This window comes from Anopheles funestus, chromosome 2RL (genome assembly GCF_943734845.2).
Source record: "Anopheles funestus chromosome 2RL, idAnoFuneDA-416_04, whole genome shotgun sequence".
NCBI classification, from domain to species: Eukaryota; Metazoa; Arthropoda; class Insecta; order Diptera; family Culicidae; genus Anopheles; species Anopheles funestus.
Genome location: NC_064598.1, coordinates 74637087 through 74660462, shown reverse-complemented (window position 1 = coordinate 74660462; position 23376 = coordinate 74637087). Strand labels below are relative to the sequence as shown.

Sequence of the window (23376 nt, the reverse complement as noted above, 5' to 3'; positions counted from 1 at the left end):
GGATGCTGCATAAGTGAAGATGCATATTGCAGAAGAGAAAACTGCAGACGAAGAAAACTGCATAGCAAAGATGCTTAGAAACGATGGTAGAAGGAAAAAAAAGACAATGCAAAGCAACAATTCATTTCACACGCACACACGCACCCACACACACATACAAGTGGGGAAAAGCAGCTGTTGAAGCCCCACAGTACAAACACTTGTTTTACGTAATATTTTTTTGCGTAAAAGCAAGGAAGGTGCGCCATAGCTGAGCTTGGGAAAACAGTTTAGATGACAATCTCGTTTTGTCACTGTGACGTGTATCAGTTTTTTTTTTTTCAAAAAACTTACATGTGCTGTTTTGTTATTTTTTTATTTTCATTTTATTTTTTGGATATTTAGTTCACGGTAGTGACCTCGGTATGCTGTGTAAGAATTTTTCGCGCACGCCTACAAACAGACCGGGATTCCTCGTTTGGCATCTTCCCGGTATGGTGGAATGTGCCCATGTCTAATAATAAAACAAAAACCAGACGGAAGTGAGATATTGTGGCGCTTTTGAGTAGGTGGGCGTCATTATTAATGCGTACGGGATTTATGTCTTTTTTCTTCTGTGGATTACGATCTGCAATTTAAAACAATGATATTTTTTTAAAGGTTATCTTCGTAACGAGCTTTTAATGTTTTGTTTCATGTTGATTAGATATTGTAAATTATTTCTATAAGATTTTTTTTAAAGGTCTTGTGTTCTAAAATACATAATATTTATTTACACAATAACATTTAATTTTGTTAAATGATCAAAGGAAAAAAGTTCATTAGAATCTTCAACACCTTATCAGTATTAACATAATTCATGTTCAACGATTTATTCCAGTTCCTTCAAACGTACTTAACAAAAAACATTTCCTCATTTGAATTATGACTGATAAAAGTAATGGATTGCACCCAAAAATGCCTCCCTTATCGCAGTTCTTTGATTGTTTCCAGCCTTTACCACTTGTACGTTTAAAAATTTCATCTCAAAAACGTTTGAAACACAAAGCTTCACAATCGAACCACTTCTGCGCAGTGTCTGCAGTCGAAGAAAATGCATCCCACAACCACTTACCTATGCCTCCCTTACGCCCTCCCTGCACCATCATCGAATGGTTCAAGAGCATCATGGAATGCAACAATCAAACAAACTTCGTTTCCACCTTTTTTTGTTTTGGTTGCGTTTGATGAAAAGTAAAGGGAAAACTATTTGCCACTGGCTCCATCATTCACTCGGTTCTAAAGTTATGCGGAAACACATCAAGCACAACTTTTGTGGTGCGTTTTTCCGCACTCCCCCGATATGGACATCCTTTAGTGGAGAGTATCTTTGTTTCTAGTGGTAGTCCTCACACCCAAATGCATTTCCACGGGGTCGGTTAGTCAATGTACTTGCATTCACACTGTTTCCGCATTTCCGTGTCAATCAAAAAAAGCGAGGGAAAATGGTAAGGAAAAACATGCAAGAAAATAGCGCCATGTGAGGTCGGTAAATGAAATTAATTTATTTGAACTTTTGCTTTTCTTAAAGGCATCTGTTTTTCACACGGGACAAAAAAAAACACAAGTAGGAAATTGGCTTCCACTGAGCTAAGCGACTGTAATCGATTTTCCTTTCCCTCGTTTTTTTCCGTTTTTTCCGTTTCTTAACTTGTATGCAACAGGGTAAGAAACACACAAGGAAAATGCGTCACCTTTCTTACTAACCTTTTGCCCATGAAAAGTAGAGTAATTTCCCGCAGCGGTTGTAAGGAAAACTCGCCTTAGGTAAAGTAAGAAAAACATGACAAACCCACCCTGTCGGGTGCTGGGGAAATGTAATAAAGAACCGTCCATACGGATGTCTACGAGCGACCGGAGTGTGGCTTAACAGCATTTCCATCGAAATTAAATCGGACACACACAGCAAAACCACCCGAACCCCCCGCGAACGAATGTGGAAGGGAAAAATTGTCCAACCGGATGAAATGTAACATCTTCACCGGGAGCGTCGGAATCGAACGACCAGGAATACCGGTGGCAGTTCGTTGCACCGGGGGTTTTTTTTTATCAGTCAAGCTTCTGTTAGAGCTCCCTAATAGTCGTTGAACTCTCACTCTTTTTCTCGCTTTCCTTCATCTTTTCTTCTGCCTGGTAAAGGAAAACCACTTTCTTCCCCGCGTGTTTGTCGCCATTCCCCTGTCTTTCCATGTTGGTAGTACACCGGTTCTTATCGACGAACCGTTGTGTTAAACTATCAGCGAAGGGCTGAAGAAGTTGTGTGACTTGAACCGAACTGCATTCCAACGCTCGTTGGAAGTGCATGAGCAAAGTGGTGCAAGTGACACACTCACCATCACCACCATCACCGACGGCCAAGGCGCCTTGACACAACCGTCCAGTTCATAGCACTCTGCGCGAAAGGTGTTTGGACCGTAAGGTTTAACGGAGCAACTGGAAACCGTCCCGTTGATTTGGTCGTAAGCGCCGTGAGAAATCGATCCGCGTCGAAACGAGCTTTTCACACTCCGATACGAGCGAGAAGGAAATTTAACACGGCACTAGGACGGTACTTTTGCAGATGCAAGTGTTGTTTAATAACGTGTGAAGGAGTAATAAGTATAAATGTTGGTATTTGTTTAGGAATTACAAGATAAAATTTACTACCAGAGCTGAAACAAAACTTCGATACATCCGCACAATCAAATCAGTTTATAACTTTCAATTGATAAATTTAACTTCATTACCTTTTAATATTTCTTATAATTTCTCTTCTTATTCTTCTTCTTGGCTTAATGACCTCTAAGGTCACGCCAGGCATTTCTGGCATACTAGACTTATTTTTACCGCGTACCCGGATAGTCAGTCTTTGCTACAAGGATATGGTCCTGACGGGATTAGATCCCCGGTTCCGTCCTGTAAAACCGGAGCCGTTTATCAAATTTACCACCGGGTCGTCCCAATTTTTCTTACATTTTCTAAAACTCTAATCCAATTTGTTAACTAAAGTTTGTACAACAGGGATCGATTTTGGATTCATTTGATGTGAAAAACTCATAATAGAAAACCGAAAGCTACTCCCACCGCAGGGTCGATTATATCAACCGCAGAGTTGATATTTAAGTTGCTCTCCTCAAATAAAAACCATGGTCACAATTAAAAGTCGCCAGAATACTGACTCATAATTGGAAGATTAGCAAATGTTTCAAATGTTCGCAATATACGATTTTTGAATAGGCCCACCGAAGGGGTAATTTGCGAAATGCAATTATAATTCTTTTTTTTTTTTTGTAAATTAAACTCCTTTTAAAATGATGCCTTTTCCCTTTAGTTTAATTTTTTCAATCGTATTTGTGTCACATCATTTTTATAATATGGTCCTTTCATATTGCATTGTATCATCCGCATATTCATTGATTTTTTTTTTTAAATATGAAGTATCATATGATCTTTCCGGAATTATGTTGAAAAGCAAATTTTTGCATTGCGAATGCAGAAATACGTGTATTTACTTTCCTTATTATGTGTTCGTATGTGATCAGCAATATAATAATCCGAGGTAGAAACGTAAGAAAAATGAGATTAAATTACATACAATCAGCATGCAACATTATACGCTGAAACGTTCCCTACCTCATCGGCGGTACGATGGTCAGGTGCGCTAGGGTCGAGGGCTCTTATAGCCCTTGAAAGGGTCATTTATATTGTGTATGCATACCAACCAAGAGCATTTCTGTCCACTGTGCCACACACATGTAAGAAACGGACACACAAGTTTGATGATCGTTTTGAAAAAAAAAACAACAAAATATGGTTTAACAGACGGTTTTGTGCGAATTTAAAGACATCGCAACGTTTACATTCGCTTGGTGGTCTCTAGTGTCTTTAAGCGTTTAGTTTTTATTGCTATTGGTCGTCTATTTCGCGTTGCCTCACATACATACCTTGTAGTGTTTTTTTTTTGGAGTCACAAACTGAAGTTAAACTTCGGTTTCCAACCGGCTTCCCGTGTTCTTGAGCAATACCGGTTTTCTTCCATTGGGTGTGTTTCGATTTCCTTTTGCTTGCTTGCTTGCTTGCTTAGCTCATTCCTTAGCTGTGTGTGATTTGACACAAGATTCGGCACTGTATGCGTGCGCCCGAAACGAAACGCGACTTTAACGATCATCTTGCGCGATGATGCAATCCAATGGGAAGCTAGATTTAGCCAAAAAAAAACGCAAAAGCAACCCCTTAAAGCGGAAACCACCCCGAAACCCCGAAGTAAAAAAAAATGACACCAAATGTGGAGTAAATCCTGGAATTTCTTGTACATGGTGGCCGACCATATGTTCCTATGTGTATAAAACCACACAAGGCGGTCGCGACTACTTCTTTTTGGGGAGTTTTTGTTTTTTTTTTGTGGTGGCCAGTTTTTGGCCGGTAGCTATTGGGAAAGAACGCTTAGTGTCCAGATTTAGAATGTTTTTTCTTCGTCGTTGTCACCACCATAAAACATGTTGATGATTGCTTTTTCGGGCATTCAGCTGGAAAAGTCAGTTTTTGGAAGGTGGAAATGCATAAGGAAAAGAAGTAGACCTCAAGTCCAAAAACAACCCTGCAAGACATATAGAGTGGTTCTCCCCGGGGATTCATTTGGTGTGTGTGTGCTCTGTTTGGCAAGGTAATATTATGGCGTGTTGTGTCCTCTTCAAACGAAGAAATTTGCTCTGTTAAGCAGGATTTCATTAGAGAGCGGTTCACAGTATTCGGTCCTTTCTTGTCCATTTCCTTTCTATCGTCCATTTTTTGTTGGGGCAACCTACGGACAACGTTTTGCGAAGCACCAAAATAACTTCCAACTTTAATCATGACCCATTATACGGACATCCGGTTCGTTTGATTCGATTTACGGCGGTTCAAAGTGTGCTTGAATTCTGTTGAGATTACAAAAAGATCTATAGGAAAGGAGAACTTTAATTAAATTATCTTCTTGGAGAGAATGTAATACTTCTGAACATTATATTGAGAGCAGAACTCTCTGTGCCCTTATCAGGTGTATTTTATAAATATGCATCTCTAAAAGGTCTAAAAGGTTAACCAGTGGGTTGTTTGGAATTTGTTGGCCAAAACCATTATCTATGACAATAATTTTCAATATAATCTCCGATTGTCGGCGGGATTTATCAGTACGTTATGATTCGTTATCGCACATCCAGTATGCGGATAGCAATCCATACTTCGAACGATTAGCAACCATTTATTCCATTAAACGAAAGTAACCCCTCTCTGGTCATGTGACGACCGCGCCGATCAACGAAACGTACTCTTTAATTAGGCGAAGAAAGTGAAACTAAACAAACGCGAAATGGTCCGTAGGCAGCAGCAATTAGTAGCGCCAAGCAACGAACACCTTCATCGTGGGTGTCGTAGTTCCTTCTACTTGTCTCGATGTGTTTCAGCTAAAGCAAAGCTGCTTCGGTTCTTTTGCTGCTGGAGGGTGTTTTTTTGTGCGTAAGAAAACATTATTTTAATCAACAAAAATTAGCGTTTACCTTCTGGTTTGTGTCCCGCAGCGATACTGGACAATATAACATTTCTTTAATTAGTGCTTTCCATTCTTACTGTTGGAAGTTTCTTCCTGAGGGCCTCCATGAGCGCTGTGTACAATTTTGGGAAGTTAATTTGAGAGTTATTTTTAGAGTAATTTGTTTAAAAAAGGCAAGAAGTACGCAATTCAGTCACTAATGGAACAAAAATGTGTTTTATAATTCGAATGGTAAATTATCAAGACGTTTATACATGAGTGCCTGAACGTAAAACACACTTTAGACGAATCATAAAGGTAAAATGTTATTTTTTTAATATCTCACTTTGAAAACAGAACATATGTGCTATCACAAGCCATCTTTTTGTCCCCTCAAAAAACATTTTTTTTAATTTGATAAAATGCGTCATCTATCCTGTCAAGAAGACAAATGATCTTTTTTATCTTTCTGTTCCTTCCTTATGAGGATGTCTTTCATTGAGAAAAATGAAGAAAAAAAAACGATACAAAAACAAGTGACAGAGAACCTTTTTGTAATATTTCCAACACTCTTTTCAAAACCAATAGTTTCGCTTATAAAACGGTTGTTTTTTTTGGTGCAAAACAATTTAACGTTTGTTCGCAAATTTTCAAAATGGTCGTTTGTCCTTTTATATTTCGTTACCTACCACTTACCTATTTTTTGTTTGGCGCTTCTCTTTACGGGGGAGAGAGAGTTGTCCTTGACTTAAGTGGAGCACATACATATTATGTGTGAACGAAAGCGCAATTCGATAAATGTTATTGTTTTTTTTTTGTTCGTTTCGTTTTGAATGGGTTTTTTTATTGTGTGTTCACGATCGTACAAAACCAAAAGGAAAAAACGCAGCACATCCGACATGGCGTTTGTCTCTGAGTATCTGCAGAGTTTGGAAAAAAAGTGTCGAAAACCGGTCAATATAATGATGAGTTGCGTAGCAGCGTACAGCACGAACAATGTTGATAAATTGGAGCCCCTAAAGGGAGACGCAACAGCAAGAGCGCCATTAAAGGTTGTGAGAAACCTCACGAAACCAGTCGTGCGAGATTGTTTCTTTCGCAAAATCTTTCCGGATTCCTTTTAATACGTGTAACGCGCGCGATGATCGGTTAGCTACTGTGTATTCATTTGTCCTTAAGTTCATTTACATCGAGTTCATTTCCTAATCCTAATAGTTCATTAATCATTGCCCTCGATCGGTTGTCATAATTATTCATCTAGTGCAGTTTTTACCTAAGGTCTATATTGCATGTAAATTTCCGTGAAATATTTCAAATAATTTTAATTAATTCAGATAAATCTCAACATTCCGGCCACCAAAGAAAGTATTTCTTTAACTAATCTAAGAAGTTCAATATTGGCTTATCTATAATGATTACATGCAATTCACTGTTCTAAACCTATCATGTGTGATCTCATGCCAAGTGAAGTGTATGTGTATGTGTATGTGTATGACACTTGTTTTGTTTATGACATTTGATCGAAACCGAATGATCCCTCGTGGCTACTTATCTTCAAAAAGATTTGGATTCGGAAGAATAGCTAATCTAGCTGCTGCACGTACTATTTCCTTCCCTGCACCTGTTCTCAAAGTGACAACTCGAACCGTATTATCTCTCCCTGGGTGTAATTTCGTTATTCTGCCCATTGGCCATAAGGTAGGTGGTATGTTGTCTTCCTTGATAATAACTAGTTGTCCCTCTTTCAGATCTACCGGTTTTGATGAAATATGCTTTGCACGGGCCTGTAGCTGTTGCAAATATTCTGGGTACCACCGTGCCCATATACACTGAAGGTGTTTTTGAACGAGCTCGTATTCTTTCAACCGATTTGACGGAGTGTTCGTACAATCAACCTGTGGTGGTGCTAACATGTTTGACCCTACTAAGAAATGACCCGGTGTCAACGGTTCCATATCAGTGGGCTCGCTCGATAACGGAACTAATGGTCGAGAATTAAGACATTGCTCAACCTGGGCCAACAATGTCAACCAGCCTTCTTGGGTGAGGCTCGCCGTCCCAATCGTCCGTATAATGTGATGTTTTGCGGACCGTACCGCAGCCTCCCACAGTCCACCGAAATGAGGCGCCCGTGGCGGAATGAACTTCCACCGGATTTCGTTGATCGCGCACCAATTGAAAATTTCCGCCCGTTCCGTGTTCCTGCACTTCAGCATCTGGTACAGACGATGCAGCTCGTGTGCAGCCCCCTTAAATGTAGTCGCGTTGTCGGAGTGAATTTCCGTAACCAGACCTCTGCGAGCGATGAATCTTCGGAGTGCGGCTAAAAATGCAAAAGTGGTTAGATCGTTGACCAATTCTATGTGCACCGCTCTCGTCGAAAAGCATACGAAGATCGCGATGTATGCTTTGGTTGCGCTTCGATTGCGGATGGCTGACTTGATCATTACGGGTCCGCAATAATCAACCCCGCACACTGCAAACGGCCTTGTCGGTGACACTCTAGATGTAGGCAAATCGGCGGCAGCTTGTCTCACCAACGAAGGTTTGCTCTTGAAACACCTGTGGCATCGATGGAAAATAGACTTCACTAAAGTGCGGCCTCCAATTATCCAAAATCGCTGACGAAGTGAAGCTAGCAAAAGTTGCGGTCCAGCATGCAACAGTTTGCGATGATACCAACAAACCAGTAATGATGCGAGCGGGTGTTTCGACGATAGCACAATCGGATGTTTCGTGGCGTCTGTAATCTGCGCGTTTCGAAGCCGGCCACCAACACGCAAGATTCCATCATGATCAACGAATGGTGACAACCATTTTAGCCGTGAGTGTCGTGGTATCTCGTTACCACTCCTTATCGCATGAAGATCCTCCGGAAACGAATCTTGTTGCGCAAGTTTACACAAGCACATCTCAGCGCGATGTAGTTCATCCTTGGATAGTGCTAAGATCAATGCGATAAGTTCTGCAACTGTTGTATTTTTTCTGCTAACTGCTGTTACCGAAGATACGCTATCCTTTAAGCATCGAAGATAGCGCAAGGCGTAGGCCGTCGTTCGAAGAAGTTTCAGGTAGCCAGAAAACCGTGCGAAATATTTGCTGCCAAAATCGTTCCTTGTAGATGTTGCAGCAATCAATTGTGTAGCTCTCTCCTCGTCATTGCAAACGATTTCTTCTGTGGTAGGGTTATGTGGCCAATCTGCCTCCTTGCTACTTAACCAATGTGGCCCATGCCACCAGCGATGAGAAGATAGTAGCTTGTCTGGAAGCAGCCCACGAGATATATCATCTGCTGGATTGTCCAACCCAGGAACGTGTCTCCAGCATTTGATCCGAGTTTCCTGTTGGATTTGTGCCACTCTGTTGGCGACAAATGGCTTCCAGCGACGTGGAGGTGACTTCAGCCAATATAACACCGTCATCGAATCAGTCCAACAGAAGATGATGATGGGAGTGTTGAGTGACGTACTGATTCTCTTAACCAATTGTATGGCTAACCGTGCAGCGCAGAGCTCGAGTCTGGCGATCGAGTGAGTGTTAGTTAGTGAAACAACCTTTGACTTTGCGGTCAACAGGTTCACAGAAATCCCGTGATGATTTTCTGCCCGGAAATAGCAACATGCTCCGTATGCTGCTTGAGAAGCATCCGCGAAGACATGCAATTGGGTGGTAGTTGCATTTGGAAGCGATATGAACCGTGGAATGTGCAACTCACGAAGAGAATGTAGCGCTGAGTGAAACCTGTTCCACTCTTGTTGAAGATGCAATGGTAGCTCACTGTCCCAACCCAGTGCAACACCATTTTCCTTAAGCGACCATAACTGCTGCATAAATAGTTTGGCAATAACTATCGTTGGGCCGAGTACTCCGAGGATGTCGAATATTTTAGCGATATACGATAAAACCAAGCGCTTTGTCAACACTGATGCGGAAGGAGGTAGTTCGATGCGAAACCGAATTACGTCTGCTGCTGGCTCCCAGATCAATCCCAAAGTGGACACAAATTGCGATTTGTTCCATTCGTGGCATGTTTGCAATGCCAAATCCTCCTGAGGGATCCCGTGAAGCGCCTTAGGATTGTTCGATGCCCACTTTTTCAGCGCGAACCCAGCTGACTGCAACATGGATGAGATTTGTTTCTGCATCTCGATCGCGTCTGATATCTCATCTGTCCCCGTCAACAGATCATCAACGTAGAAATCTCGAAGCACCGGAACGACTGCTCGAGGATACTGTTCCTGATGATCGTATGCAGTTTGCTTCAATGTCCGTGTGGCTAAGAATGGCGCAGATGCGGTACCATACGTTACGGTTTGTAACTCGAAGGTTGCTATTGGTTCTGACGGATCCTTTCTGTACCGAATCCGAAGAAAGTTTTTATCTGCAGGGTGATGTCGGATTTGACGGTACATCTTTTCAACGTCAGCTGTGAGCGCAATAGCATGTGACCGAAATCGAAGCATAATAGTGTACAGATCTTGCTGAACGACAGGTCCAACCAGCAGGGAATCGTTTAAGGAATAACCTGACGACGTCTTACACGAAGCATCGAATACTACACGAACCTTTGTCGATGTGCTGGATTCTTTTACAACAGCATGGTGCGGTAGGTAGTAATGTGGACATAATTCATCAATTGGCTCCTCGAGCCTTATCATGTGTCCCAAATGTTCATACTCTCGCATGAATGACGAATATGCTTCCCTCATTTCAGGATTAGCCTTCAGTCGCCGTTCCACCGCTAGCAAACGACGATCTGCTATCTGCCTTGAGGCTTCTAAAATGATATTGGGATTAGACTTGTGTGGCAAGCTAACGACATACCTTCCTGAACCATCCCGAGTTGTATTAGCGATGAAATGATTCTCACAGATGTCTTCTTCCACAGATAGAGCGGGTTCATCGGAGATGGTTTCGCTCTCCCAGAAACGTGTCATGATTGCCTCCAAAGGACATTCGCTCGTTGCAACATGACATACACGTGGAGCTGGTGATGACTGCACTGTATTTCCGGAAACAGCCCATCCAAATCGGGTCTCCACTAGCCACGGCTTGCCTGCGCCTAATGATCGCTTACGTCCAGTATGAACCTCCCAGAATGGATCACTGCCGATGATGAGATCCACCTTACCAGGAACGTGATAAGTGGGATCAGCGAGGGTCACGTTCGGCATATCCTATGAAGAAACGTCTACCGGTTTGGTAGGAATGGCTGCGATTGGTGTGTCAAGGATGAAAAACTCCATCGGTGTGGTGAAGTGTAGGTCCTTAGATCGAACACTAGCGGTGATTGAACCTTTCACCTGCTGCCTTGCTGACCCGATGCCAGTAACGCACACATTCACCTTCGTACGAGGGGTGAGGAGTTTCTGAGCCAATGATTCCGATATAAAGTTTAACATCGATCCCGAATCAAGAAGCGCTCTAGCCTCGTGCTTAATTCCATAATCGTCTACGATGTAAACTATTGCCGTCTCGAGAAACACCATTTCATCGTCGGATTGAGCCGCCAGAGTAACTTTCGGTTGAACAGTTACGGATGAATGAGAAGCGTGATGAAGTAGGCTATGATGACGTTCACGGCATGATCGGCACGAGTAGTCTGATCTACAAGATTTCACTTGGTGTGAGCTGCTGAGGCAGTTCCAACATAGACCCTTTGCTTTGACAATGTCACGTCGTTGTTGTATCTCCTTGTTGATGAATTCCGGACAATTGCGTAGTAGATGAGGTTCCGAACACTGCAACGGACATCGCTGTAGTTGTGGTGAAGTAGAGATGGATGCGTTCTTCTGCATTGCAGCTGCGCTCGTGATCGACTTCCGTGATGCAGGAAGACGATGTGCGCCGACCACCTTGGTCGGTGCAATCTTTGCGCATGCAAAGCTCTTACTCGATTTCAATATTTGAACACGATCCTGCAGGAATTCAATCAGCTCACTGTACTTATCCCTTTTAAACTGCACGGAGTGTTTTTCCCACGCTAAGATGGTTTCGTTGTCCATCTTCATTAAAAGCATGTTAGACAGAGGTGTGTCCCACGATTCGACTGGTTCTTGTAGTTTCACCAATCCATTCACATGCCGCGTGAATTCATCCACCAACGATGTCAAACCGTCGACACTTTCTGCTTCTATTCCCGGAAGGAAATGAAGCTTCCGCCAATAATCGCGAATCAGCATCCGTGTATTGTCGTAACGCTTAAGAAGTGACGCCCACGTCACACCGTAGTTCTCGGTAGTCAAAGCCACATGTTCAAAGGGCACCGCTGCGTCGCCCTTCAACGAAGAAAGCAAATATTGTAGTTTTGCAATGTGTGGTAAGTCGGGTGAAGCGTCGATCATAGCGACAAAACGATCGCGGAATGACAACCACTTTGTTGAATCCCCATCGAACGTCGGCAGTTCGATTTTTGGCAACCGAAGATTGGGTGCGTTTGGCCGTCCAAACGCAAGCGTTGAATTTGCCAAAAGAGTGGATTCGTTTAGCGGGTTGGCGTCCTTCCGTTGGTTCTCTCTGAGAAATGATTTCAGCCGCCGGCACCGTTCTTCCATATCGATCCTGTCGTTGATACAGGATTGTATCGCCTCACTGCTGTCGTCGCATTCCTCCAGTTTCGCCACTGCGGTGAAAAACTCCTGCTTGTACTGCTCCAGCCCTTCCAAAGCCTCCGGAATTTGGCTTGCATCGTCGCTGCTGAACGCCTGTGTAAACCGCTCCAGCGATTTAATGTTCTCCAACGCGATTAGTTTTTGATGCTGGGCAGTTTTGATCTTTTTGTCCATTTTAGTCACTTTCACTGACTGATGATTCATGAAAAATAACTACGACCGAAAAGGACCGAAAAACACGATGACACAAATTTGAACGATGGCGCAATTTCGACCGTTGCCCTTTCCGTAGGGCGAATGAACTTTCACGCGCGAATTCGGAATGGCGCGTAAGATGATTTGCACCTTGCTCGTGATGCGGAGCGTACCGAATATACTGATGCTCTTGATGCAGAGCGAAGAAAGAAACAATTCACACACTAATCCGTATCTATCCGGTTCGAAGGACCAAAAATGTGAGAAACCTCACGAAACCAGTCGTGCGAGATTGTTTCTTTCGCAAAATCTTTCCGGATTCCTTTTAATACGTGTAACGCGCGCGATGATCGGTTAGCTACTGTGTATTCATTTGTCCTTAAGTTCATTTACATCGAGTTCATTTCCTAATCCTAATAGTTCATTAATCATTGCCCTCGATCGGTTGTCATAATTATTCATCTAGTGCAGTTTTTACCTAAGGTCTATATTGCATGTAAATTTCCGTGAAATATTTCAAATAATTTTAATTAATTCAGATAAATCTCAACTGTAATACGGATGTATTACGGAAGATTTAACTTTTCGGAAGGAGGCTTTGGTAGCCTAATAACAAAGACGGAAGGTATAACGGAAGAACGGAAGACAGAACGGAAGAACGGAAGAACGGAAGAACGGAAGATGTTGCTTGTACAACGATCCAATAACGAATATCTTTATTCAGCATGACAGTTGCGCAGCACACTGTCATGTCCAATGGTCATAATTCACTCTGACATTTCGAAAGCTCTTCACAATGATACCGGTTGCGGACCTGACACTACAGTATATTACAGCTCGGCTATCCTGACTTAGGATTGACCTCAATCCTACTTGACTACATACCTAATCATATCTACGTATTAGTGGCCCACTTCCTAAGCTTATCAACTTCTAGAACGCCATCATAGGTCATTTGTGTATGCTGACATCCCTCAACATCTCTAACAACATAGCGGTCATGAGGAAGAATTTTGTGAATTATATAAGGGCCGCGAAACCTACAGTTAAGCTTTTTGTTGACACCGCTTGTGTCTGTATATTTGATAGCTACTAGATCTCCTACGGTGAATTTAGGAGCTGGCTTGTTCCTATCGGCTAAGTATTGCTCATTTCGATTTTGCGATATTTCGATATTTTCCTGTGCTTCGGAACGGAGACGATTAAGGTCTCGACTAACGTCTTCTGTTTTGGACTCAAGATTAACGCGTTCGACCTGACCATTCGCTTGGGGAGAGGCTGTAGCATTAAGTACATGGGAGATATTGTGAGACTCTTGCAAGACGCATCCATTAACAGGACCGACTTCGAGTTTTCGTTTTAAAGAGTCAATGGAAGGATCTCTTGATTGAGCTACCTGAAGTTGAAAGTCGAGGTCTAATTCACTAATTGCACCTACTGCTTCAGTTCGGCTTAATGCATCCACGTGAGCCATAGAAGTCTGATGAGTGAGATTGATCTTCATTTTATGGTTTACTAACTGAGTGCATTGAATAGAATCGTCGAGATAATTTTCCTTAATGATTGATGGGACAATAGCGGATTGCTTTGAAGATAATGTGGGGCCAACATCAGGCTCAATTTCTGATTCATAAACGTCAATAGCAGAAATTTCATTGGTTGCCACATCTAGTGAATCCTGGTTCTGGGTTTCAATTTCCCCCCGAGGGGGTTGCATAAGAGAGACGTAATTCTTAGAGTACGTAAGACGGACGTTAAACGAAGGGAGTATATCTTTACCTATAATTATTGGCCAGGCCATAGAGTTCTCGGGTAATATAACAAATGAATGATTGAGGATCACCTCCTTAAATTTTATACGGCACGTTACTTGACCACGAGTATAAAGTCGGGAGTTCCCTAGGCCACGAAATCGAGAAGGGGCTAACGGAGCCAGGAGTCCAACTGGCACTATGGATTCATTTATAAAACTTACAGAACTACCTGTATCAAATAGAGATTGTATTCCTTTTACTACCACAACCGGTTTTCCTAACTTAAGAAAAGAAACACTCACCTCTTGTAATTCATCTAATGCCAGAGTTTCATTATCATCACCCGCAATACGAGCAATTGGATCCGGATGAGCAGCAGCATTCGCGACCTTCTTTGGGCAGTTTTTGTAGTTATGCCCCATCTGGAAACACGTGAAGCATGCCCCCGGTGGTCGGTTGGGGCGAGAACAGGCACTCTTAAGATGTCCAAACTCCGAGCAGTTGTAACATCGAATGATGTTCTGCGTTGCTCCTCGATTGGTCGAAACAGGAACTTTCTCCGGAATTGAAGATGATGTCGTCGTCGGCTTGGGGACTCTTCTGGACCGAATAGTCTCGAATTTCTTAAGCATAGGCTTCAGATCTTCCACGTTGTTTGCCATGAATCGCATCCCAGCAGTAAGAGATGGGCTATCCAGACCATCAAGGATAATGTTGATCAATTCAGGTTCCGGGATGGGGGCTCGGCTGGCAATACGTTGCATATCCAACACATAACGTAAGGCGGTCTCCTTTGGGGAGAGACGACGGGATCGTAATTGTCGAAGAACGGCTTCAACCGTGGGCGGCACACTCAAGGTTGAGATGAGTTCTTCCTTTAACTGTTCCAGCGTAAGGGCACGAGATGACTGGGCAACAATAGCCGCAGATCCTTTAAGCAACCGACGAGCATGAACGAATTTATCAGCATCCTTCACACGATGTAGGGAGAAAGTATAATCGAGGTCATCCAACCATTGGATGATACATCTGTCGTCGTCTCCCGTGAAGGGTTCGATTGTTTTATCGAGTTTTAAGTCAGCAATCGGTGGTGGAGCATATTCAGACTGGTGTTCCAAAGCCTGAATCTTACGGCGCAAATCCACTAACTCCAATTGTTGCTGCAATCTGCGAATTTCGTCATCGTAAGTAGCCTGGGTGCATTTGTTAGTCGGGTTACGTTCTTTGGCCGCACTATCGATATCAACACGCTCCGCTTCGGTAGCGTCCAACATGGCAACACCGCACTTTACGGGGGTAACACTTGAAGCGTCCAAAATGGCGACATCACGCTTCGCGAGTGTGGCACTCGAGGCGTCCAAAATGGCGGCATCGCGCTTCGCAAGTGTGGCACTCGAGGCGTCCAAAATGGCGGCATCGCGTTTCACGGGTGTAGCACTCGAAGCGTCCAAAATGGCGGACAGGCACGTGGTAGGAGCATCGGTCAAAGGCGCTTCGGAAGCTGGTTCCTCGTCGGGTATCGGTGTGGCGTCAATTCCCATAATTTCAGCAAACAATCTCCGGATCTGGGCAACGGTAGCGGAAGGGGGAACCGCAATCCCAGCGTCCGACAGAACGCTCAACATTTCATCACGGCTGTGCATGATCTAAACCAAGATGACACAACGGCAGCACGGGGCGAATCCCACTTCTGAGATGTAATACGGATGTATTACGGAAGATTTAACTTTTCGGAAGGAGGCTTTGGTAGCCTAATAACAAAGACGGAAGGTATAACGGAAGAACGGAAGACAGAACGGAAGAACGGAAGAACGGAAGAACGGAAGATGTTGCTTGTACAACGATCCAATAACGAATATCTTTATTCAGCATGACAGTTGCGCAGCACACTGTCATGTCCAATGGTCATAATTCACTCTGACATTTCGAAAGCTCTTCACAATGATACCGGTTGCGGACCTGACACTACAGTATATTACACAACAAAGGTTTTGCTTTGTTTGTATTTTGTTCTTTTTTTTTGTTTTAGTTTGAATGTTGGTGACTTAAAAAGTTGAATGACTCTTGACTATTTAATGTTCATTATACATGATCTAATAGGAGTTTACTCTGAGTTCTTCAGGTTCAAATATCTAATATTGGGATTTGTTTTTAATTATCCTATTAAAATAAGTTCTTCAAAAGCTTTACTTATAAAAAAATATTTAAATATTTGAGAATATTAAATATTTGTCGTAGTACATAAACGCTATGACAATCCCATAAAGTTATTTACTATAGCTGATACAAATAATGAACGTTTAAGGTGCATTTTAATCAACTTTTGACATTATCCCAATCACTCTGTGCCTTGTTTCCAATCAATCTTTTACGGTGTGTAATTATATCTGTTGATCTCTTTTCAAGGTTATTTTGGGGTGTGTTACGAAATAATGATCACGCTTCTCTAGCATTAACCTATATTTAAGCCCAATTTAAATCCAATAAATGTGAATCCCATTGGGCAGGTCGTTTTGCAAACCCGTGCAAAAATATAAAATCTTAAGCGATCGCTGACACTGATGTGATTTAACACAAACGTTACATAAAATATTCATTACCACACTACACCCGCAATAAACCATTCTTTCTTGGGTACGGCGTCCAGTTAGTAGTAAGGTATACATAAAATATACATTCCCAAAATTTGTCTCACATCGTAACCGCTTAGTTGCGTACACTGTCGGTTCAGTTCAGGTCACATTATTGCTGTGGGAGGTTTTCCTTAAGGAGGGCAAAAAAAACACAACCATAAGCACACAGCCCAAACACACACTTTCCCAGAAGAAAAGCCGCATCTTCCCTTTCATAGTCAGCAAGCATAATGCTCTCGTTGTTATGCTTCATTCGGTGCTTGATTACTTGCCCGAAAAGACCAGAGGCGTAGACGATCGGAAGATTTGTTCATTAAACTTTACGCCTTTTTTGGGGCCTCACACCCCCTATGTTGCTTCCTTTCTTTTCTCACCGCTTTTATGCAACCTGCGGGAGGCTGTTTAGTTCACACTTGTGTTTTCCTCCTCCTTTTTTATGTCACAACTCTCTCTTCTTCTTCTTGGAACCTTTTTGGACGACGAGATGGTCAGGACAGAGCATGTACTACAGTGGTACAGATAATTTATTAATGGTCGTTAGCTTTCAGGCAGAGTCTTCAACTTTCTGCCACTAACGATGGTGATGATGATGCAACAGAATGCAGAATGAGTCTTCACAGCTGTACCTACTACACCCGCCCACGAGTTGTGGGTTGTGTTGGGCTTCAAAATTGTCCTGTTGTGTGTGAGTGTGTGTTCTGTTATCGAGTTGGAAATGTATTTTCAGCAGACGACTGCAGGTCCTGCTTTTCCCCTAGTGGATCGCTCTTAATCGATTTGCTAAACTTTTGTGATGTTTTCCCATGCCTTAAGGAAAGGTACAGTAAGGTGTGTAGAGTTCAAAATGTGGGAAGTTTGTTCATACATAGCTTTTCCGTATGTAAACGAAAGTCCCTTGAATCTGTGAAGAACCGTATGCATGGTGCTGATGAAGGCAGAATGTTCGAAAATTCCTTGAAAATGGGTTTGGCAAACCATTACCAAAGGTTAGAGCGTATTTCTATATAATTATTTAAAAAAAATCAATAAAAAGAAATAAAAATCTAATAAATCTAATTATAAATATTTAAATACGTTCTCAAAAATGCGTGTACATAACATGTAATAACGAATTGTTTTAATTTAAACAAATATTAAACAAATTAAACTTCAAAAACCGTTGAAGTTTATGTATCTCTGTATTTATTTATTTATTGCCATATGTCTGCCATAAGGCGACCCAAAAAATATTTCAAGTAACTTAAATAGTAATATAAAAGTAGTAAACTAAAATCAGAACTAAGATAAAAAGTTCATGGAAGTAAAGTTACAGATCAATGATCAATATATGAAAGATTAAAACGGGAATCTTAAACGGCAGTGGCGTTACATATATGTATAAGTTATGTAATATTCAGAGTGAAATAATTATGATGATGATGATTAAAATGATTAAAGTGACATTGTAGTAAGGATTTTAAAAAAAGTTTTATTTAATATGATATTAAATATTAATCTTTACAATAAATCTCTTAAACGTAACTTAATTGTGGATATAATTATCAGTAAAAATCATATAATTTGAAAAATATACAGTTACTCAATTGTGTAGTAATTAACTTCGTTTACAGATGATTGTGAATAATTTCGATTTAATTGTATTGAACTCACAAGTGTTCTGTGTAAATCTGGAACGAACATTCCGTCCACTTTTTGGTCGATTTCATTGGCAACAGAACATCACCTGTCGGTGTTCTACTTTCTTTCCACCAGCCAAAACACCTCGATTGGCCCCGTTTCGTACCCAATCTTACACTAATCAATATGGTGCCACCCGCGCACCACAGCGGTGACCATTTTCTCCATTTCCGATGGCGGCTGGAGCTGAAGTGTGTGTTTTTTTTTCACGGTTCACCCCTGGGATTTCACTCACCGCTTCACGCATTCAATGTCATTCTAACGGATAATCCCGGCCATTGGTGCGGGATGATCATCTGCACCCCAAAACATTTGTTCGCTGGCGAAGTGTAAAGCCAATCGGTCAAGCAAAACAGCGCCAACAGTCGCTGCTCACCGTTCCCATGCACATGTGGTGGTGCTGGCAGCCGTTCGAAAGCTGTTGGTTTGGCCTACATAATTCGGTACAAAGCACCATATCGACTTTTGGGCCGGTCAGTTCTGTACAAATCGACCAGCATGATCCGATCTCTCGATCATTCAAGTGCCGCCGCCGCGGGTTGAAGTTTGGGGAAGAATTTCATTAAATGCACATTGGACACACACATGCAGGGCACATTTAGGGTTGTTTGGAAGCGGGTTTTTTAATTGACGTTTTTACCGAAAAAAAAATGTTGTCTCTCCACGGGTGTTCCAGCCAAGTTCAATCACATTTCAGGGTCGGTATCGGTTGGGTGTTTCAGTTAAAGAGGTTCGCCCATGACTGTTATTTGGGACGGCTTTTCAACAGGAATCCATCAGAAGGTTTTCGGAAGCCAGCAAGATGCACGATGCGGGCGAATGTTTACAATTCTTTTTAATGTACTTTTTATTGCCCGCCTCGTCGGTGGTTTAGGCATCTGTTTATGGTTGGGGCCCTAGGGTGGGTAATTCCAGCTTGTGGTATGTTCTTCAGCTTTGGGTATGTGAAAAACACATGTATTCATACACAGACACACAAGCAACTTTTTTGCGGATTGTTTGGGTGAGCGAAATTTGAAAATCATCTGGAAAAGTTGGAGCTACATCAAGAATCTAAGAGGATTCGTGTTGAAATAACAAACTCCGGAATCATTCAAACGCAGCTGGAGAATGTTAAAACAATGTATTTCGTTTGCCTTCGTTGTTGATTCTGTTTCTTTTTTATGAGTTGTGTAGAGTCTGTTTTTTGAATGAATATTATGTTTAAAGCAAATAATGAATAATGTCTTGTTGAAAAGCAATAAAAAAATGTTGCAAATAAAATTAGGAAAAATACAAACAAAATTCTAAGATAGAGAAAACACCAATAAAAGACTATTAAAAAATAAAATAGAATAATCAAACCAAGGAAAACAAAACAAAAGTATACAGAAGATACAAAAGTATACAGAAAAAGATATGCACAAATAGAGATTATATTAAACTAAAGAAAGTAAATCAAATTAAAGTAAAACAATATATTAAACATTATTATGAAGAGTCCAATATAAACAACAATAAGAAACAAAACACGGATAACATAGAAGTTAATGAAAAACAAAAACAAACATAACCAAACATGAAACATAAGCTTATGATGTAGCTAAATAAAACAGTCTTTATATTATTATCGATATTGATTTCATTCTGTATAAAAAAACATCAAACAAGTAACAAAACAATAGAAATAAAAATAGTTTGTAATAATATTCAGTTTCTGTAACTGTTCGTAACATTGCACTGACGTTCCTTTATTGTGATGGGCCTCGGTACCGATGCTTACTCGACAGATATTTATGCCCATATCCTTTTTGCTCAACCTTACAATCCTTACGGGGAATTTGTGATGTTTGTGGGTGGGAAATCCCTCACCCATATCTGTTCCTTAAGATCTCATTTCAACCAACCGACACGGACGTTGGCGCCATTCTTTATCCAGCTCCATCCGACAAGGGACCAATTCAGCCTTTGTTTTTCCACTGCCCTTGACGTAGGCGGCACGCATGTGTTTGACCGCGGCATACACCCACACACTTGGTTGGATGGAAATTCCACCAAACAGCGTACACGGTTGTCAGTTGTTGCATGTGTTCTCCACCGTCCGATGAGCCGCTGAGTGATTGCAGCGCTGTCAAAACTTTTGGGAAGAATTCTGTGTGGAAGTGTGGAAGTGACGCCCTTTATTACGGTAAGCAGGATTTTCCCTTCGAAGTCGGTGAAACCGTTTTTGGGGCGTTGCCGGGTACACGTGGTAGTCGACATGTCCTGACGATAAAGTTCGCTCCATGGTTCAATGCATCACGGGGCAAATATCGATCACGATTTAGCAGGACATGCTCTTGGAGCTAATTGAGGATAAGCCCTTCCCTGATATGTGTCCATCTAGGGACGTGGAGTGGTGAAGAGGGGAGCTGAAGGCGGGGGGATCGAAAACCATGTTATCCTCTTTGTTACCTCTCCCTTTTTGAGCCGGCTCAAGGTTACCCATTGAGAGGAATCAAGCGCCTAAGAATGGAGCAAAGGATTCGTTCACAAAAGCCATTCCGTCGCCCACGGAGGAGACCATTACGGATGCCTCCGCTGTTTGACCGCGCATCCCGTGTCGCGCTGCTGGCTCCTTTTCGTGCTCTCGTCGCTGACACTCGGCAGCTCTCTTTTTGGTCCCGACGCATCCAGACGGGATTTCGCATGTGGCGCATGTGCAGGTGCAGCGTCCGACTGCGAGCAACAACCATCTTTCCCTCTGTGTGTGTTTGTGTGTGTTTGATTGAGAAAAAGCGCGTCATGCTCTCCCTGTGTAAGACACAGACACAAACACACGCGGCCGTCCATGTGACCGTCAAAAAGGAAATTGCTCTCTTTATGTAACCACGATACACAACGTACCAAGTTCGGCATCAACTTCATTCAACTCCTGTATTGGGCCAGTCGGTACTCGGCAGTCCACAGACATGTAGCTCGGCAGCAGTCGTGGTCTATTCGTTGGACACAGTTTAGTAGTTACGGTGCGCGTCGACTGGATACGCGACTCCTGTGGGCCAAAACGTTCCGAAGTGATTAACCGTTCGTGCGTGTGCTGTTTGCCATAGGGTCACGGAAATGGTGGTCAAATCGGACTCCGGAACACAACATCGACCACTGGGAGGTAGCCGCGGTAGGTGCCAGGTTGGGTTATTACGTAAAAAACTCCCTTCTTCCTGTATCCAACCTTAGGTTCGTGTGTCTGTACGGACATACGCTTGGTACGTTCACGTTCGTCTGGAGTGTGCGGTTGTTTCGTGACTTTTTGCAAGGCCACGGTTGAACGGCGCGACCTCTTCGCTTCCGAAAGAAAAAAAACCAGTAGTACAGCGCGAAATCGAATTATCGGGTGGGCGAGTTGTTTAAGTAGTTTCAAGTTTCGCGTGTTGTGGGCCCCGCGGTTGACTAGTGTTTCCTGAAACATCGGGGCGAATCGAGAAACACAAAAAAACCCTTCCCTAAAAAGCTAGCTTCTACTCCCAACGAAAGCGACCAGGATACTTTCAAATTTGCTTCCTTTTTCCCTGCCAAGAAGAAGGTCAAACTTCGGCAGGAGCTAGACATGGGGAAGTACCCCTGTCGCTACATCTGCATTCATCAGAAAACACAAAGCCCCTCGGTCGAAAAGAAGGCATCCGCGTGTGTTGTTACCATCTGCTTAACGACCGACTAGCGTGTCTCGTTAGCGGGGTTGGTTGTGTTTGGCTGGTTGGAAATTGTAAATATCAACAGTGCAGTTGTTACGGTTTTCGTTACGTTGTTATGCCATTTTTCGGCGGGGGGTGGTTATGGATACCGTTGCCCCTGGTGGCCATTGAAATGTGTTGCATATTCGTATGATCTGGGTTTTTCTTGTCTGGTGTGTTTTATTTAAAGGTGAATTCATCATAATGGAAATTGAGTCGGGTTTCCTTTTATGAGCATTATGAATTGAGCGAATCTTGCGTCCTTGATATTTGTTTTTCTTTTTGGCTTTTTTGTAGTAAATTCTATTGACCTTAACATACTTATTATTGATTTAGTTTAATTCCAATTATATTCCGGGAATGGAGACATTTAAATGTACCTTTAATATTATTAATAGGTGCAATAGTTCTTCTTCTTCTTCTTCTTCTTGGCGTAACGACCTCTGAGGTCATGCTGGTCATTTCTGGCTTACTAGAATTATTTTTACCACATAGCCGGATAGACAGCCCTTGCTACGGGGGTCCGGATGGGATTTGAACCCGGTCCTATGCAATAGTTATAACTGTTGAATAAATGTGTTTAAACCTTTAATATATGACAGTCTTACCTTTCAAGAATGATATGTACAAATCCATATTTTAATATGGTTAGCTGCATCGACCTCAAAAGGGACTAGCGTAAGCGCAAATCCCGATAAGAATCCTAATCTGGTCGAAAGTGAATTTTATCTCTCTATTTTTCTCTTATTCTTTATGGCTATGGGTGTAGCACAAAAATCGACTAATAAATAAAGTCTTTGCATAAAAAAATATTTCAAAAAAACCTAACTAATAAACACTAGAAAAAAAATTAATTTAAATAAGTTTTCTTCAATTTTGGAAAAAAAACGATTTGCTTAAAAACATATCAAATATCATCTTACAAATTTCAATTAAAATAATTTATTTTTTAAATAATTTTCTACACTTTATTATAATTTATATACGTGAGTTTATGTCTTAAGTACTATTTATTTATTTTTATTTGTATTATACTTATTAGCTTTGTCCATCACTATCGTCACTTTCTAATTTGCTGTTCAACAAAGTTGTTTAGAAATTAGCATTGTGTGTAAACATAATATCTTTGCTAATGAAGATCACACCTTGCACTTAACCGATCGGCAACGATTACCAAATAATTGTATTGTTTGGTTTATCATCTCCTGATCGCCAATGTTGACCGGTTTCGATCACATTTACGATCGTCTTGTTTGTGTCGATTTCTAAGTGTACTTTCATGATTTCCAACCAGAGGGAAAGTCTATCACTTTTCTT

General features: G+C 41.9%; 2 protein-coding genes and 1 pseudogene across 10 annotated transcripts in view; 1 reads left to right on the top strand and 2 right to left on the bottom strand.

Moving 5' to 3' along the window:
- Positions 1 to 23376, top strand: part of LOC125766578 (nuclear pore complex protein DDB_G0274915) — an 80337-nt gene that overhangs the window by 2227 nt on the left and 54734 nt on the right. Inside the window, exon 1 of one of the 9 annotated variants that reach the window (XM_049432671.1) lies at positions 20906 to 21506. The exons of the other annotated variants lie outside the window; for them this stretch is intronic. The gene's annotated coding sequence lies outside the window, so the exon portion shown is untranslated. Of the gene's footprint in view, positions 1 to 20905; positions 21507 to 23376 lie in introns of those variants that run through there. 9 annotated transcript variants of the gene reach the window in all.
- On the bottom strand, positions 5582 to 12288 carry LOC125774962 (uncharacterized; annotated as a pseudogene).
- On the bottom strand, positions 12861 to 16046 carry LOC125766599 (uncharacterized). The gene is made up of 2 exons (XM_049432784.1): positions 14366 to 16046; positions 12861 to 14292 (listed from the first exon to the last, which is right to left on the bottom strand). Exons 1-2 carry the CDS (start codon positions 15704 to 15706, stop codon positions 14281 to 14283), a joined length of 1353 nt encoding a protein of 450 aa, XP_049288741.1. The 5' UTR covers positions 15707 to 16046; the 3' UTR covers positions 12861 to 14280.